The 17,313-nt window shown below is 51.8% G+C and overlaps 6 protein-coding genes across 6 annotated transcripts; 3 read left to right on the top strand and 3 right to left on the bottom strand.

Moving 5' to 3' along the window:
* The first annotated feature begins 855 nt into the window (after positions 1 to 855).
* On the top strand, positions 856 to 2,979 carry M438DRAFT_161779 (MFS general substrate transporter). The gene is made up of 2 exons (XM_029899050.1): positions 856 to 925; positions 1,103 to 2,979. Exon 2 carries the CDS (start codon positions 1,132 to 1,134, stop codon positions 2,812 to 2,814), a length of 1,683 nt encoding a protein of 560 aa, XP_029763268.1. The 5' UTR covers positions 856 to 925; positions 1,103 to 1,131; the 3' UTR covers positions 2,815 to 2,979.
* A 164-nt stretch (positions 2,980 to 3,143) lies between these two features.
* Positions 3,144 to 6,150, bottom strand: M438DRAFT_353130 (uncharacterized protein; the record flags this gene model as incomplete). Its single annotated transcript, XM_029906845.1, has 3 exons — positions 3,144 to 4,185; positions 4,234 to 5,976; positions 6,035 to 6,150. 3 exons carry the CDS (start codon positions 6,148 to 6,150, stop codon positions 3,144 to 3,146), a joined length of 2,901 nt encoding a protein of 966 aa, XP_029763267.1.
* Positions 6,151 to 6,770: 620 nt separating this feature from the next.
* Positions 6,771 to 8,801, top strand: M438DRAFT_161719 (uncharacterized protein). The gene is made up of 4 exons (XM_029899049.1): positions 6,771 to 7,084; positions 7,137 to 7,280; positions 7,342 to 7,564; positions 7,614 to 8,801. The coding sequence occupies exons 1-4, from the start codon at positions 6,890 to 6,892 to the stop codon at positions 8,687 to 8,689; spliced, it is 1,638 nt and encodes a 545-aa protein (XP_029763266.1). The 5' UTR covers positions 6,771 to 6,889; the 3' UTR covers positions 8,690 to 8,801.
* Positions 8,802 to 8,913: 112 nt separating this feature from the next.
* Positions 8,914 to 11,304, bottom strand: M438DRAFT_268526 (uncharacterized protein; the record flags this gene model as incomplete). Its single annotated transcript, XM_029900263.1, has 2 exons — positions 8,914 to 10,419; positions 10,507 to 11,304. 2 exons carry the CDS (start codon positions 11,302 to 11,304, stop codon positions 8,914 to 8,916), a joined length of 2,304 nt encoding a protein of 767 aa, XP_029763265.1.
* Positions 11,305 to 12,657: 1,353 nt separating this feature from the next.
* On the top strand, positions 12,658 to 15,111 carry M438DRAFT_343467 (uncharacterized protein). The gene is made up of 2 exons (XM_029904990.1): positions 12,658 to 13,181; positions 13,240 to 15,111. Exons 1-2 carry the CDS (start codon positions 13,100 to 13,102, stop codon positions 14,901 to 14,903), a joined length of 1,746 nt encoding a protein of 581 aa, XP_029763264.1. The 5' UTR covers positions 12,658 to 13,099; the 3' UTR covers positions 14,904 to 15,111.
* Positions 15,112 to 16,072: 961 nt separating this feature from the next.
* On the bottom strand, positions 16,073 to 17,190 carry M438DRAFT_313986 (UbiE/COQ5 methyltransferase). Its single transcript, XM_029902587.1, has 2 exons — positions 16,971 to 17,190; positions 16,073 to 16,898 (listed from the first exon to the last, which is right to left on the bottom strand). The coding sequence occupies exons 1-2, from the start codon at positions 17,152 to 17,154 to the stop codon at positions 16,144 to 16,146; spliced, it is 939 nt and encodes a 312-aa protein (XP_029763263.1). The 5' UTR covers positions 17,155 to 17,190; the 3' UTR covers positions 16,073 to 16,143.
* Between the last annotated feature and the right edge of the window lie 123 nt (positions 17,191 to 17,313).

Here is a 17,313-nt window from a genome sequence, read left to right as displayed (position 1 = left end):
TATTAATATTTGGCGGGACCCTCACGCCACAGCCACTAGAACTCGCATCATCTGTCTGTGCATAAAGAGTCCAACTCTTGTCATTGTCTCTCTCGAGTTCTTCTTCCTTCTCTGACCTCCAAACAATCCTATGCTGGAAGCTATGTAGACCACCAACACGACACATACTGACCTGGTCTACTCAGTCCGCACTACCCTTCATCACTCTGCAACCTCGTTCTGAAATGCTCCATCTTCGACCTCCCCCACAATCAGCTCGAGAGCGAACTCGGAGAAGCTACCTATTGTTTGCGGAGTGGCTTGAGGCTGGCGGATTCTGATTGGTCGGAAATGGCGTATATATCGACCCAAGACATGGCGTTGGTATCGACCCCCACAGTTTCTCATGCCGCTCGAGTAAGGAACAGCTCATGACTTTCTGTGTTTCTACAAAGAATAGAGAGCTCACGAGCTCCGACACATGTGTTTTTTTCTTTTGGTTGACTCTGATCTCAGTTGGAAGTAACAGAAATAAATCAAAGTGTGTAGTGCATCCTAAAACAATGCTTCGTCGAGTTTGGCCCAAAACGTACTATCCCCAGCTTCCTCGACCTTGATTCCCATGCCTTCTCTAAGAAGGAACCGCAACTTGCTGGAGGTTGAGTACTCAACTACAGACTGTATTTGAGCATGTGCTATGGACGAGTCCACATCTACGGTGTGCTGCAACGTCAGAAAAGCAAAGGCCCTCAAGCAGCGACAAGATCGCTGTGGGCTTAGATACCACGAGTCGACCATCTCTTGAGAAGACTCTTGGCATGCGTATCCATCGACTCCGCACGTTTTCATGGCTTCGCTCTTATTGTGTTTTTGACGTTCAAAGCAACCGTCAATTATTTATGATTTCAAAGCGAAGGACCAAAGGAAAAAGGTACACCGACCTAATGTAAGTTTCCCGCGAGATCGGCCGTTGTTCCGCAAAGGGCGTGCATGTATGACTGTTTCGGCATTCGGCAACCATGAGGTGGAGTATCTTTCTGGTGTATCCAATGCTTTTACAGCTCAATTTGCCTATCATATTCCTATTCCTATTCTCTTTCTGTTGCCACTCACAATTCAAGAGCGGTATGATACTGGCCCACTCTCGCGACAATGAGTGCAATGCCAGAGATACACCTATCCCAGCCTCCCCCGGACTACGCCAATCAGAATGTCCAACATGACGATAACGAAAAGTCCCCAGACGGCTCTGCGAACATCTCACCCTCACATACGACCAGCTCGGACGATATCGCATACCACTACCTCGAATTCGAAACGCCAATTCCTCGCCCGTCCTACCTTTCGTCTCCCTACGATTTAAGGACGACCCCACCAGCAGAACCGGACCTCAAGAAATATGAGTCGCCATTCAAATGGTCAAGGAGGAGGAAGCAGGCGATAACTTGGCTATCATGTCTTGCGACGACAGTGACTGCATACGCAGCTGGTAGTTATACTGCCGGCGATGCGCAGATGGAGGAGGAATGGGGCGTGTCCCGTGTGGCCATCACGGTGGGAGTCACCATCTTCACTACCGGATTTGCGATTGCTCCGATGATTCTGGCTCCTTTTTCTGAGATCAATGGACGTCGACCCATGTTCGTGGTTACTGGTATCCTCTACGTCATCTTCCAAGTTTGCTGTGCTGTCACAAGGTCTTATGGTGGCATGCTCATCTCACGATTCCTCAAAGGTTGTGCGTCAAGTACGTTCAGCACTATGGTAGGTGGTGTGGTCAGCGACATCTACCACGCCGAGGACCGCAACACTGCAATGGCGCTCTTCTCCGGCGCGGCTCTCTTTGGAACAGGACTAGGACCTCTAGTGTCGTCCTTCATAGCGTATCACACAACATGGAGATGGATCTTCTATCTACAAGTCATCACCTGTGGCACAGTCCAGATCCTAGTCATTCTGTTCTTCAAGGAGACTCGAGGATCAGTGCTGTTGTCCAAGAAGGCCAAATGCCTCAACAAGTATTATGACGAACTAGAAGCGGCAGGATTTGTTGGAGTTGACATGCCGCACGATTCCAATCCGAGCAAGACTACTATCCAAAGAATACGATGGAAGGTCAAGAGCGACGAGGAGCGTGCCAGTCTCTTGCAGATGATAAAGATCTCCCTCTTCCGACCTTTCCATCTCCTCTTCACAGAGCCCGTGGTGTTTTTCTTCAGCTTGTGGGTGGCCTTCTCCTGGGCAATCCTGTACTTGACCTTCTCAGCCATTCCCGTCATCTTCACAGCTTCCCACAACTTCAACCTCTACGAAAATGGCTCCGTCTTCTCTGCTATAAGCGTCGCCTCCATAATCTCAACCATCATCTCGATCCTGGGTGACAAGTGGATGAAACGGCGCTTTCCACACCTGGGAGATTCTCCAGAGGGTCGATTATACCTGACTTGCGCGCAGAGCATCTTGTTACCTGTGGGTCTCTTCTGGCTCGCGTGGACATCAGGCAGTAATGTCCATTGGATCGTTCCCACCCTCGCCATCGGCTGCGCTACCATGGGTATCTTCAGTATCTACCTCGCCGTCTTCAACTACTTAGCCGATACATATCATCGCTACGCCAGTTCCGCTCTCGCGGCACAAAGTTTCTGCAGGAACATGCTGGGAGGAGCATTTCCTCTGTTTGTACCGCAAATGTTCAGAGCGATGACATTTCAGGGCGCGGGTAGTCTGTTGGGAGGTATCGGGGCGGTGTTGACGTTGGTGCCTTTTGCGCTCTTGATATGGGGACCTAAAATTAGAGCGAGGAGTAAATTTGCCAGTGAGATTATGGAGAAATAAATGGTCCATACAATATTCATAGATGCGAAAACATGATTTCCCCAATCCGAATATTGCTATGCGTGATTTGTGTCAACGTGACAGTAGAGATGGGAGCGAGTTCACTTGACCCACACAGCACGGATGAAGTTGGAACACATGAAACATGTCAAAAGTGGTATTGAACTAAAAGGGAAAGCCTTTTTCTTGTATCCTCCTCGCTAACGCTATTGGAGAGGACCGCCGCCTAAACATAACAAGCAGGAAATCAATAACGCCACTCTGCATGCCATCGTTAAACCAGCCAAAGAATTATTCGCCATGATGATAGTGAAACAAACAGACAACATCTAGCCTCCACCAGCAGTGATGGCGCGGATGACAGCGCTGAGCTGGCTGACCAGAACGGGGTTGTGTGCGAAGGCGAAGAAGAGCTTGTCTCTGATGGGATCGAAGATTTTCTTCATCAACTCAGCCGAGGCAGGAACTGGCAATTCGGGCATGGAGACCGAGCCTTCGTCATCTTCGCCGTCACGGTGAGATTGCTCGCCATCAGCAGCAGGTGCCTTTTCATCGGCAGAAGCGGGGGCAGCGGCAGCGGCATTGTCGTTAGGAGCCATCTTGCGGACGCCACGAGCGATGTTTCTCAACACGAGTGCAGAGCCCAAGGGCAAGCCAGCGGGGTCGCCGCGCTCATCAGTGATGGTACGGTACCAGATGCGATGGCTGGGAACCGGGTCTTCTCCGTCCTTTGAGTCGCGCTGGTGCTGACGTCTTTGCTCCGTCAAGGGACTGGTGTCTGGCAGATGTGTGTAGATGTGACGAGCCAACATCGCAATACTGACAGGCAGGCTCGAACCGGTGGCTTGGCGAGAACAGCTGCTCCATTTGCAACTGTACGACAGCGAGGAATCGACTGAGGCAAAATCGAAGGCAACACGCTTTGAGGTGCTTTGTGGTGGTTGTGGAATGTCGCCGTTGATGGCGGTCGGGGCCTTCGTAGGTACTTTGAGGTGCGAGATGAGGATGTGCTCCATGAGCTTCTGGCCGTCGAGAAAGAATTCGCCGCACTCTTTGCCGTTCTCGTTGGCGAAGACGTTGATGGCGTCCCCTGTATGGTCGGTAGGCTCGGTGCGCCAACAGCACTTGACTAGCTCCTTGCCATTGATGTCATGGGCAATCTTGCGAGGTCTAATACCGCGAATAACGTATTTAGAGTTGGCAACCTGAGCTGAAGCACCAGTGAATGTGTTGGAGACGTTCTTGATGAACTCCCCTGCTATCAGACTGCCATGAGACGGTTGATACTTGGAGAAGGTAATCGAATATGACTGCCACAGGTGGATCTGCGTCATCTCGGAGTCAGGGTCGATTTCAAAGCACATGCGCAACCTGTAGACGTTAGATGTGTCAAGATACTTATGGTGTAATTTCACTTACCAGTGTGAACTACGATCGGGCTCCTTGTATTGGAGAAGTTGCTCAATGACATCTTGCGATAGACGGGGGACATGGGCAGAGCTGTCCGAGTCGTAATGAGGCTCTGAGGGGCGAGGCTTGGGCGTCTTCAACACTTCCTTCTTTGCATTGTAGAGCAACAAATTAGATAGCTGTCTGACAAGGCCCTGGACATCGGCATCAAGGACCAGTGTCTCGACGTTGTCGGCAATGGTGGTGTACTGGAAGAGGAAGTCCAAACATGCAGAACGCAGCTCTTCGTCAGGCAGCATCATCCAGTCGGGTAGCTTCTGCACAAGCTCGAGAGGAACCAGTTCGAGGCGCTTGTTCTCCTCGAAAGACATGCCAAGTCGGCTGATGGCGCGCAATGAAGTGACTATTCTGCCACGGTCGTTCGACTCCAGTTGAGCCAGCAGGGTTTCGTAGAGGAGATCAGTTGCGTCGAGGTCGTAGTGTTTGGTAAGTTGCTCAATAGTCTCAAGCGCGTAGTACTGCAATTCGACCAAGGCAGGATGGCTCGGGAGGTTCAAAACGATGCAGAAGTAGTCACGGAGAAGGGGCAGTTTGGCAATGTACTGGGCGTTCTCGTCCAGCATGACCATGTTGCGGATGACAAGACCGGCCTCAGTGATGCGGCCCAGAGCCTGTCTGAATTCCGTAGTCTCAACAGAATTGGCAGTATCCAGGGGCACTGCGGCCTGGAGTTTCTGCAGCAAGTCCGGGGTGCCGTTGATGGCGTCCAGGGTGCGGGGACCAGAAGATTCTTCGTAAGACACGATCCACTCGAGATCGTAGAAGAGGGTGCTTACTTGCAAGAGCTTGTTGATGAGAGCCTCAGCAAGACCGGGGAACTGGTCGAAGCGGTACTTATCGCCTCGCTCGTGCGAGATCTTGACGAGATGGTGGAGTGCATACTCTTCCTCTTCGGGCAAGCCAGATTGCAGAGCAAGTTGTGCGCGGACGTAGATGTTGGGGCCAATAAACCCAGTGCCCGGCAACATGAGGCCTCTATGCTTCTTTGCTACGTGACTGGCTTGTGCTTCTTGTTGCTGTTTGCGCTTGAGGCGGTAGTATTCGGAATTGTTGGCAGGGGTCGTGACGGGCTTGAGCGTCAGGGGCACCTGCTGCTGCGGCTCGTAGGTGGCTAAAGTCATGGGAGTGGTGTTGTTGTAGGCAGGTGACGGTGAGGCGGGAGGTTGCGATGGATGTTGACCCTGGTTGCGCGTGCGCGAGGGGTTCACTTCGGGTTGGAACAAAACACGCTGCGGCGGCGCATGTCGAAGACCTCTTGTTGAGCGCACACTGCCCGGTTCTCCATCCTCGTTCGTTCCCTTGGCGTCGTCCTCGTTGTCAGACGAATGGCCGTTTGCAAGGCCTTTGTCTCCACTCGACGAACTTGGGTAATTCTCCAGCGTCCTTGACATGACGTCTCCTCCCTTGGCCGTCACATCCTCGACCACCTCCTTCGGTGGCGGGTCTTTCTTCCAGTGTGTCGAGATCTCGTATGCGACCAGATTGTAATAGTACGCCCTCTTGACCAGGAAAGCCGCGCCCGCCAGGTTCTTGATTCCAGGTAGAAGCTCCTCAGCAATCTTCCTCCACATCAACGGCTTCTTCTTTGTGTCTGACACCAAATCATAGCCGCCTTCTTCAACCACGCGATGGTACAGCTTTAGCAGATCGATGTGGTGTGCTTCGACCTTAGGTTCTACTTCCAGTGTGGTACTGTGCATCTCGTCAGAATCACTTTCGCTCTTACTCGACCACTCGACAAGGTGCATACCCTCTCTGCTCATGGTAGACGGCCAACTCTTTCAAGAAGTTCTCATACTCCTCGGTCTTCTCAATCGACGACTCGCGCTCGACCCTCTGCCCAAATTTGCTGCCTTTGGGAGGCATGGTGTATGGTTGCCCTGTTCGGAAGGGTCGACTGGTCTATCGGAATCTCGGCGAACGATCCAGGTACATGGGGATGTCAAGGCGATGTCAGATGTGGTATAATCGAGCTCGGCGCAATTATTTGAGGGTGGTTCACGACGCGTCGAGCAAGTACACCTTCGGACCTTCCTTGCGTGGATCGGCATCCTCCACAATGTGAACTTGGCACCACCCTCGGTGTTAACTTGTCGCTATCCCCGAGCAAGAACTACAACCCCATTCAGACACACGAAAGCCTGTCCTCGCTCCTGATAGCAGCAGCACTTCATGAGAGCCTAACAGCCATGCTCTACGTGAAGCCTAGAAGGAATGATCTGGGAAGGGAAGAGAGATACATCTGCCTTGTATTGCTCCAAGCTCCTTACTCTAGCCTCTACACAATGGTCGTTCCTTCCCATTTCACGTCGAGGCCATCATGCATTCCAACTCCAATGGACAGACGGGATATCCGAGAGACTCTGATGCCTTCGCTCACACAAGTAATTTTCGCTTGCCTTTTCATCTTGACAGATCCACCTACCTCCCAGCCACATCAGCGGTACTCTACTGTATAGTGTACTTTTTCTCGGTCTTCTTTTCCCAAACACTGCCGTGCTTTCCAATTCAACATCTGGATATCACGAGTCACTCAAGGATCGGCGACCGGTTTCTTCAACGAGAAACTCAACTTGCTTCGCCTCTTTGAGTTCTTTCATCGAGCATGGCAAGTCAAGATGGGCTCTTCGGTCGTGCTTTGCTGTGCCATCCTGTCCTCAAATTCTCCCACTCGACGCTTCCTCGACATGCGACCCCTTCTGCGTGGAACCATATCCAAGGTCCAGAGATATTCGCTCTGATCGAACAGCTCGACCACGACTGTCTTCAGCTCAGAGTCGTACAAGGCACCAAAGATCTGGTGCGTCCTACTGAAAGACGTATTTGCACGACTGCTCACAAATGTATCGTAGGAGGTTCTTCCACTCACCGCCATCGTGCAAGAGACTAGAGACTTGCATAAGAAACATCCCCATCTGCCACCTGACAACTTGCCAATCTTCGGCCTGACCAAGGGTACTGCACTGGCAGTCAGGTATTTCTGTCAGGACAACCAGGTAAATTGCGAATGTCAGCTTTACGAAAACTCAAAATTGTCGTTCTGACCTTTGTCGTTAGATCAGACGCATTCAATTGCGGTTTGCCAACATTGACTCTTGCAATGAAGCTGTAAAAATTCTCTCCAGTCATGGACTCATGTTCTCTGTACCGACTGTCAAGCAACAGAAACAGCCTCAAGCTCGGCCATCCACTGCAAACTCATACATGAGTCGCCTGTCTTCTTTTCAGCCCGCCCGCTTTGATCGTGACACGTCTTCAATCATTGTGCCCACGGTTCAAGGTATGTTGATATGGGTCACAGCTTTTGTGTAGCCATACTTACAAGTCAGACACCTTTCATCCGGCTTCATCATACCCTCAGCATCATTCCGATCAGCATACCACCAACCAAGGCAGCCCCTCTAATATGCATATGTTTACTTCTTCACCGACTGGAAAGGAGTACCAGACTCGGGACATTGAAAGACAACCGACCGACCAAGCAGCTGACCTGCGCATGTTCATATCTTCGCCAACTCCGAAAGTGTACCAGAACATCCAAAGACAGCCAACCTTCGCACTTATCCGTACAAGCGAAGAACCGGAGAACAGACCCTCGACTGCGCCTATTCACTGGCCGTCAGACATGACCAGGGACCTGCTGCCTCCAAGAAGAGAGCTACCATTCCCAAAGCCGTCCAGCAGTCCTGCAAAAACCAAGATGCTGCCGCCCCTAGCGAAGCCAAGCTATGTGTCAGAAGCCGCTAAACCAGCCAAAGCAGAGAAGGAGAAAGAGGCCAAAACACATTCATCGCCAGAGAGACATCCTTCTATCCGTCCGGGCATCACTCGACTTGCGACGCCTCAAGGACCCACCAGGTTTGAGCCACCAGCGTCACGCATGTACAACTTTCACCCCAATGACGATGAGATGGCAGTCGACAGTGGCGTTCAGATGTTCAGCGACAAGAACACTGGCACTATGAGTAGTGAGACAAGCCCCGGTACCGTTGCGAACTTGGATTGGTACCGCAGTAGTGCGAGCCCTGTTCATTTTGGATCAACGAGTACACATACAATGTCTTCGGGTCCAATGATTAACATGTCTCCGAGCCCAGAACAGATTTCTAGCTCGAGTCCTGAACGAATGGACCTCTCCAGTCCATCGGAAAGACGTAGCCAACGGCTCGCTCAGAAGCACGATCAACCACAGTCAGAGATGCAAGACATTGAAATGACAACAACCATTGCGCAACAGCAACCTGCGCAGGACGATCTAGGACGCTATGCCGAGCAACCCGACGAAGTACGTATGGAAGCCATGAACCAGTTCATATTGGCCAACATCGAAGACGACGCTTTCATGAAGTTGTGTGTTGATGTCGAAAGCTGCTGGCGCCGTTTTGCGCTGGACAGACGTGGCTGAGGTTTTGCAGCGAACATCGCACACATAAATGCTTGAGGAAGCGATACACGATACACACCTTACGACGCATGCATGCATACATACAGATGTATCTTTGATCATCAAGATGGAAGGAGGACAAATGTCAGTCGCTAGAGAAGAAAAGATAGCAGGCCGTTCATGAATAGTCTTATACCGAGAGCAATATTAATGTAATATGATCATTCTCAACCCTTCACCTCACCTTACTTTGAGACAAACATCCCCTGCCCCAGAGCAGTAAGATAGCCATACCTAGTAAGCATAGTAGGATCAAACTTGCCCGGCCTTCCATTCTCCCCAGCAACACTAGTAGCAGCAACATTCCCTTGCGCAGAACTAGGCGTCAAAGTCCCATTCCCCTCACCCGCACTGGCATGAGCCAAATGCTGCAACCCTCTGGGCAATTGCTCGATCCCACCTAAAATAAGTTGCAACTTATTCCTCTTCTGCACGATCAGATCTCTAATCGCCGAATCCCAACCGGTGGATTTCTCGTGCCCGGCGAGACCGCGACCGAATCCTAAAGCTTCGGAGATTTGCTCGAGTCCTCTGATAGCCTCGGAGCGCGTTTTTTCGATGTCGACGAGTTCGCAGAGTGTCATTGCCGCCAGGGCTGCGAAGTGATGGTTCAGTGGAGTGATGGGTGTTTGACGTTGATTCAGCACAGTGGCAACTTTGACGGCATGACCGATCAACTCGGTAGGTTCGGTGGTGGGATTGAGGCGTTTGATGAGGAGATGACAGTGGTGATAAGATAGATGGACTAGGTTCAGTGAGCCCCAGACGCTTTCTACCGATTCGCGGAAGCGGTCGATTTCGCCTGCTAGAGTAAGACCTAGGAGTGATGAGGCTGGATTTGATGGAGCCATGACGTTGGTTTCTGGTGTTTTTGTTGTTGTGAGGATGGCGGCCAAGTGGCCTATGATGAAGGAGAGACGTGCTAGATGGTAGGTGGATTCGCCGAGCAGGATTTGGTCTTCTGGTAGTAGGACAACGCTGTTTTCGGGGAGCTTGAGCAGGTCCGAGGTACTGGATGCGTGCCAGCGGTCGAGAATAAACAGAACCCACCAGACTCGCCTTGCCAGTCTTTCCTCAGAGTCTGGGTCGCCTTCAGTTGCGAAGCGTTCGCGTGGTCGCACGAGGTTGATCTCCAGTTGACCGGCAACACCTGCAGCTCTCCCTAGCCACTCTGCTCGTGAGGGTCCAGCTTGGCCTCTCACCGTCGCCGGGCCGTGATTGTCAGATTCCAGGGCCATCAACAAGAGAGTTTGTAAGTAGACTAGGTTAGTCCCGCTATTATGCGTGGCCGGATTCTCAAATGGGTAGCCCGCAAGTAACTCGGCAGCACGTTTCATCATGGGTGCGTATGTATGCTGCGGACGGAGATTCGAAGAAAACGACGGGAAAGTACGCATTGTACATTCCAAGACAGTCAAGAAAGCTTCTCGTAGCGTTACAGGGCACTCGGCTAGACGCGTACGAAGACGATGTTTCGAGTGTGGCAGTAGCGGAAAGGTCTGGTGTATTGTGCGATAGTACTCATCGACAACCTCCTCATCCCATTCAACCAGCACTGGCACGCCTGCTTGTGTGTCAAAGGGTATGCTGACACTCTCGCGGCGACGTGTGTCTCCACCGTACTTGAAGAATGGTTGTGTGTTGATTGGCTGCGGCTGTGGAGTTGGTCTCATTTCCTGGCGATATCCCTGCTGAGGAGGATACGGCGACATACGCGAATCACGAGCATAAGGGTTCCCGTAGCTATGGAGAGGAGCTGGAGCAGAAGGGGGTTGGACGGGAGGTTGCGCAGGTGGTGGTGCTGGAGTAAGCCGTGGGGCAAGGACAGGTGGAGAATCAATGACAATGGGCTCAGTCTGCGAGTGCCTTCGCTTGTGACCGGCGTGACGGGGCGGTGAAGCATGCTCTCGTGTGACATATGCCGCTTCTGCAAGCAACGACTGGAGTTCTTGGTCTACATGGCCGTGTTGTTGTGGCTGCATCTGCCCCTCGAGCGCATTCAATCGCTCGGCGAGCTCTTTTATGTAACCCTTGCTAGGTCCACGCTTCAGAGGCTGTCGGCTGAAAGCACACGCCGAGTTGGAGCGCTTGCAGTTGGTGCATATCTCATGTTCATTCAGGGCGTCGCACCGTATTTTCTTGCGCCGGCATTCGTCGCATGCCCGGCTGACTTTGCTTCGCTTGTCCCGGTTGTTGTCGGTGGCAGGTTGACCTGGCGGGGGACTCTGCGGGTGCTCGGCAAAGGAGTCGGGGATGACGGCACGTTGCGACGGCGAGGTATGTTGCGGCTGAGATGGTACTGAGGGTGGTCGAGCATGCTGTTGCCGAGTCTCATCATGTTGTCGTGGGCCATCGTGGGGTTGCGGTGACTGTTGATGCGATGTATCTGCCAATTCGTGGCTTGTATGATTCAGACCGAGGGACTTGGCCAACTCGGCTCTTAGATCGAAATCGTCGTCGACGTCGGGTTGGTGTAGATGGTGTCCATGGTGCGGCGTCCCATTGTTCGACTGGTTGTAATACGGGCCTAGCGACGGATCGACCACTGGTTCTGTATAGCTATGTCCGCTGGCCATCTAGGGGTCGCGCGTGGATGTTGCTGCGAGAGTGCGGAGGGGGAGAGGATACAACTTCAACGACTGAACTATCACCACATCGCCAGGCCGAGGAGCCCGAAACACGCGCGACGATACCATGGCGGCGTCACGGCTATGCCTTCCCATCTTCCGTTTCTATTTTTCCGGGCTTCATCTCTTTAGCATTCATTCATCTTCATACCAGCCCTTCGGATCAATGTTTAGCCATCTCCGATGCTTCCTTCCTACTTCAGACCGCAACTCTCGACACCTGCCGTCGACCGACAGCACACCCTGCTAGTTTAATGACACGTCTAATAAACGCATTACGAATCCGCTTCTCTCTTTAGCCGTTGAACAGAATATAGACTTCTGAACTTGGGACGCGAGGCCTGGAGAGAAACCATTCTTGTTCACCAGGACAGGCCTTGTCTACAGCGTCAAGGCGTCATCTCATGAACCAAGAACTTCTTCAAACAGTCTTGTCCATCACTGTCAATAACAATGATATGTTTGTTGTCTTAGACAAGATGGCTGAAACACATACTGATGGCAATTTCCAAATTGCAAAGGAGCGACTCGGCGCTTGAGTTGTTAAAAGCCTCATTGAGTGAGCGGCTTGCCGTCAGCAGACAGACCCAATTCATGCAGAAAAGGAAGCTACTCGAGTACGAAGCGCGGTGCATAGATTGCCGTTACCAACAAGCAGCACGGGTGAGAGAGGTGCATGCATGCAGCAGTAGCATGTCTATTGTGCTTGTCGTCTTTCGTGCGTGCGTAATGCGAATGATACAAGCAGTGGTCACTACACCCGGAAGATCACCGTCCCTTGAGCCCCTTCGAGTACTCGAGTTGACCGAGGGGTGGCTGTGAAGTAATGAGGAACGCTCCGTTGAACGGGTTTTGGATAAAGAACACCTTCTCCAGGGCCGCCCACGCTAAATGTGTCATCTCCATCATTCTCTTGATGAAACCGCAAGCAGCGATGTAGGCCATCTTTCAAGATGCAAATTGCTTGATAGATAGATCGCTCTGCCGTGGAGAGCAGCTACTTGACTTTATGTTCTTTAAAGACGACTGCAGTTCCGAAGCCTCGTGCAATCTTACAGCAGCGCAAGCGGGTTACCTTAGCACTAAATAGGGAGGTTCCGGGAGGCGCTGCGGAGGGGTCGCAAGCGGCAGATTCACGGATTGTCATGATATGGACAGGAAGGGTGAAGTGAACGCTTTTCGAGACAGTCCGCGATGGGCGGTCTGTGCACGCACTTTGTATTGGTTCATGCCAAGGCTGGCTGCGGGCTCTTCATCGACTTCCTCGCGAGCGTCCTCTTCTCTTTGCTACTCATCGTCTTTTCGACTCGTTGATATTTTGGTCTCTCATATTTGCCCAAAGGCCATTTGAAAGGCCCCGACATTGTCGGTGTGCCACGGCCATACGCTCTGTGCTCTTCTCTCTATCCGCTGCCTCTTGATCCTCTCACCGCTGTCGCTCGCCATCCACGCCGGCCCTCGTCGAAACCTCGCCGCAAGGACTCGACCGCATCCACCTCCGCTGCCCAACTCCTGCATCTCTGGCGTTCTGAAAGGCGATTTTCGCAACGATACCCAATTCTTTGACACGACCGTTTCCATATCAGCTCCACGCTACTTTCCTTGGTCTATTCCTATCAGAAAAACAAAGCAATAACAAGGCCCAATCCGTCAGGCCGGCCCTGCGACTCACCCCCACCACAAACCGCATCCTTCTGCGCTCGACCGACGTATCTCCGCCGGCCCCGCTCCCAATTCGTCAGGTATGGTAGTCAAGGAAGATGGGACCAAATGGGCATGCCAATCGTGCCTAAAGGGTCACCGTGTCAGCGGCTGCACCCATACCGGTAAGTGGCTGCATTCCAATGTCAGTATATAAAGTGCCGTTTCTCATAGACATACCAGACCGTGAGCTCTTCTTCGTACCCAAGAAGGGCCGCCCCATCACCCAATGCCCGCACTGCCGAGCCGAACGCAAGAAGCGATCATCCCATGTCAAGTGTGATTGTGGAGAGAAATCCCACTCCAAGGAGAAATGCATCCACCTCCGCGAAGCCGAAGCCAAAGCTGCTGCTGCCGCTGCCGCTGCCGAATCAGGCATACCCTTGCCACCTTCGTCTACGTCTGGAGAACACCACTCGCCTGATCTCTACCCTGTCGCCGAAGAATCACCATCGTCCGACGAACACCGCTGTTGCTGCCCTCACGGCGGAAAGTGTATTTGCTCGAGCCTCAAGGAGTCCTCCCCTGAAGACGCCAAGGACCATAAGGAGCCCATCAAAGTCTCGCCCAAGAAGGATACCACCAAAGAGACGTCTACTGTACCAACCAAGTCGCTCAGCCAACGCAAGCCACGACTCACGTCTCATCAGTCCGAAGGCCACCTCACCGTCTTTGCGAACGGACATCACAAGCCATGCCATCGCAACAACAATGCTGCTCATGAATCTGGTGCTCCTTATAAGCTGCCTCGCTCGCACACTACCCAGTCCATCTCGACCAAAAACAACGCTCGCCGTTCAGTAGACAGTCTTGCAGCCGTCGCATCTACACAGCCACACTCTTGGTTCCAGTCCTCTGTGTCTGCTCAGCCTTCAAACACCAATTCTGGCCAAGCCTCACCTGTATCAGCAATCACCATGCAGGCCGAAGCCATGCAGCAAGACATCAAGTCCTCGACCGACGTGCAGTCTCAATACCCCGTGTCGAGTGTCTCATCAAGTGTTCCGACCTCTTTATTCGCCGACTTTGGCTTCCCGAGCACCTCGTCTGTTGGCACCACTACCACAGAGGCGTCTATGCCATCCTTCTCCTTGCCAAGCTCAGACCTCAACATGAACACCGACTTCTGGAACAACTTCGACTGGTCCAAGGTCGACACCACTTCCTTCGATGTTCAGCCTGCTTTGACGAACACTTCCTCGGGTACCATGTCCGAAGTCGATGAGATCCCAGTCGCCGAAGACATCACCACTTTCGATAACAACCCCTACTCGATGAACATGCAAGGCCTTGCAGGTACCAATGCCAACAACAGTACCACAAACTTCGACCTCGATTTCTCCGTGCCCACTGGACAGTCAAACCGCTGGAGTATGCCCGTTTACTCCAACCCGAACACCAGCAGCATCGATTTAGCCGCCATGACTGCCGACACATTTGCCAAGCCCAAGCAGTCCCCTGAACAGTCCATGTCATTCGGCCAATTCTCTGGCTTCGATATGTCCTCCTCGGTCCAGTCTCAATCACCTGCCCAATCTCAGTTCCAGTGGGACCCGGCAATCATCGATTACGCCATGGGCAACAGCACAGATAACAACGCTTCTCTTGCCTACTCGGTAGCTGGTTCCTCTGGTCCTTCGATGGCTCCCACTGCAGCACCTTCTCCAAAGTTCAATGCGGACAACTCGAACATTAACGACCAATTCTTCGATTTCGATAACAGCTCCAAGCTGGTCAACTGGAATGACAGCATCATGGTTCCTGCCGGTCAAGACTTCCTCAACACGTACAACTACGATCAAAACTTCTCGACAAATGATTTCAACAGCCAAGGCTGGTCAAGCTAACACTTGTGGCATGCCTTGCAAGGCCAGTCAAAGTAACGCGCGCTTCTTTTGTCTTAGTTCTCGATTAACGATGCTGATGATTTATGGCTTAGAGCCTCTCCTATCGTCTTTCCTCCAAGTTTACCGTATTAGCGTCGTCATCTGGTGGCAGGGTCTTCTCTTTTCTTCTGGGTGATACCCTCCGATAACATCCTTTGTTGTGGTTTCCTCATTTTCGGCCCGTCGATTTTGCTCAAAATCTTCTTTTCACTTGTCGAAGTCACTCCCTTTTTTTCTTTTTTCACAACCTCTTCCTTTTTTCACTTTTGGCTATCAGTTGCATTTGGCTTCTCCCATTGTCAATACTGGTCGTTTGTAGCTGGTCAGCTGGGACGTTTTGCATTGTGGATCTTTCATACGGCCTAGGGCTATCTGAAGGTTTCAACATGTTTGCGTCTTTGGTTTCCCCCCAATATTTTTGAGAAGCGCTGGAGCTGGTGGTTAGGTTGATAGTTTTGATAGAGCAAGCGTAAATGGCAAGACCATTTTCAACGAGTTCCCGATGTGCCTGCCGTCCTCTTCTTTGTGAACGGCCTTGCATCCCCGAGGAATATGATCTATCGGCGACAGCACTTGGTTCGATGTTTCGATTCTCGAACAGAAAGTCTATCGTCCGCGGATGCCGAATCCCATACCATGTGTAAGGCTTACGCGTCCACGTAAAGTAAGATGTTATTTCCGGTTTCTCTGCTCTTTGACTGGGGACGTCAGAACACGAACGCCGCTCGATCTGCCGTGCTTCTTCCGCTGCCCGACGTTCTTGTTGAAAGTCTGGATAACCTTGTTCTGACAATGACAGTATTGGTCTCGTTTGTCGTTTAGGTGGGATAAGGGATTTTGACGATTTGAGGCTCTGTGAACAGGAGCTCGGGAATAGTTACAATATTATGAGAGTGAACTCTCGAACGTTGTTTCAGGGCTTTGTTTATCGAACACTCGTGATTGAATATGGATGGATCGAGGTTGGGCATACAGAGATGGCTCTCAGGTCGACAGTTTATAGTTTGGTACGACCCTGTCCTTGCAAGCATGAAAGTGAAGCTTGAAGACCATCTAACCATTATAATCATATTTACAACCACGTCTCTATACATTCCGCGCCTAGAATATCTCGAGCAGAATGCCAAAGGGTATGAAGATAATTGTACATTGTATGTATATCGTAGCCGCCTATATTACAGAAGAAGAGCAACACATAGTTCTATTTCAAGGGCTTGACACCCTTGTGAATAGCAGCAATACCGTTAGTCAAGTCCTCCCATCCTTGACCATTCTCGCCACCGGGAACAACGAAGCCAGCCTCCTTGATCATATCCCTCCACTCAGTCTGGCTGGGGAACCTCTCAATACTCTCAACGAGATATTGATAGCTATCTCTGTCTCCGGCAACGACCTGACCGATCAAGGGAATAGCGGCGAAACTCCACCTCTTGTAGACGAAATCAAACACAGGATTGTTGACCTTGCTGAATTCCAAACAGGCAAACACACCACCGGGCTTCAAGACACGGAATGCTTCCTTCAATGCGATATCCTTGTGTGTGAAATTGCGGATACCGAAAGACACAGTGTACAGATCCATACTGTTGTCAGGGATCATGTGCAAATTCTCGGCATTCGCCTCTACGAAATCCAATCTGCCGGTGCCATTGTAGTGGGAAAGAGCGGCGCGTTTGCGACCTTCGGCCAGCATTTCCGGGTTGATGTCAGAAATCGTGACGTGGGTGTTTGGGTCGTGGTTTATGTTTGTCGCGTGGTCGAGGATGCGGAAGGCGATGTCGCCGGTGCCGCCAGCGATATCGAGAATCTTCCAGCCGGTTTGGGGGGCGCCCGGGGTGTGGCTGCCGGGGTTCAGGCTGCGGACGAAGTGGTCTTTCCAGAGGCGGTGGATGCCGAGGGACATGAGGTCGTTCATGGTGTCGTAGGAGGAGGCGACGGAGCTGAAGACGGCACCGACTGTTGGATTGCTTTGTTAGTTGTTGGTCTTTCGTGTGATAGCTATGCTGTAGTTGATGGATATCTCCTTACCCTTTGACTCCTTCAATGACTCTGCAATGCTCTCGAAACCGAAATGCGTCGTCTTCTCATCATTGCGATTGGGCTTTTGCTCGGCCAGATACGGTGAGGAAGTGAAGGCGCGGACAGGCAGAGGTGTAATAGTGCGGGTGGAAAGCCGTAACCGCTTTGCGGCGCGAGGAACGAACGAAGACATGATTGATGTTTTGGTTGTTGCTGAGATCAAAGTCCCACAAGCCGATCATCCAGGAACTTTGTCGAAGCCAAACGCTCACGTCGCGCCAAGCTCCGTCTCGATGATCGGAGATTAGATCCGTCGGGTAGATCCATCGCTAGCGTAGGGCGTACCCCAGAC

The sequence above is a fragment of the Aureobasidium pullulans genome, assembly GCF_000721785.1.
Source record: "Aureobasidium pullulans EXF-150 unplaced genomic scaffold scaffold_4, whole genome shotgun sequence".
NCBI lineage: Eukaryota > Fungi > Ascomycota > Dothideomycetes > Dothideales > Saccotheciaceae > Aureobasidium > Aureobasidium pullulans.
This window is presented reverse-complemented; position numbering and strand designations above follow the sequence as displayed.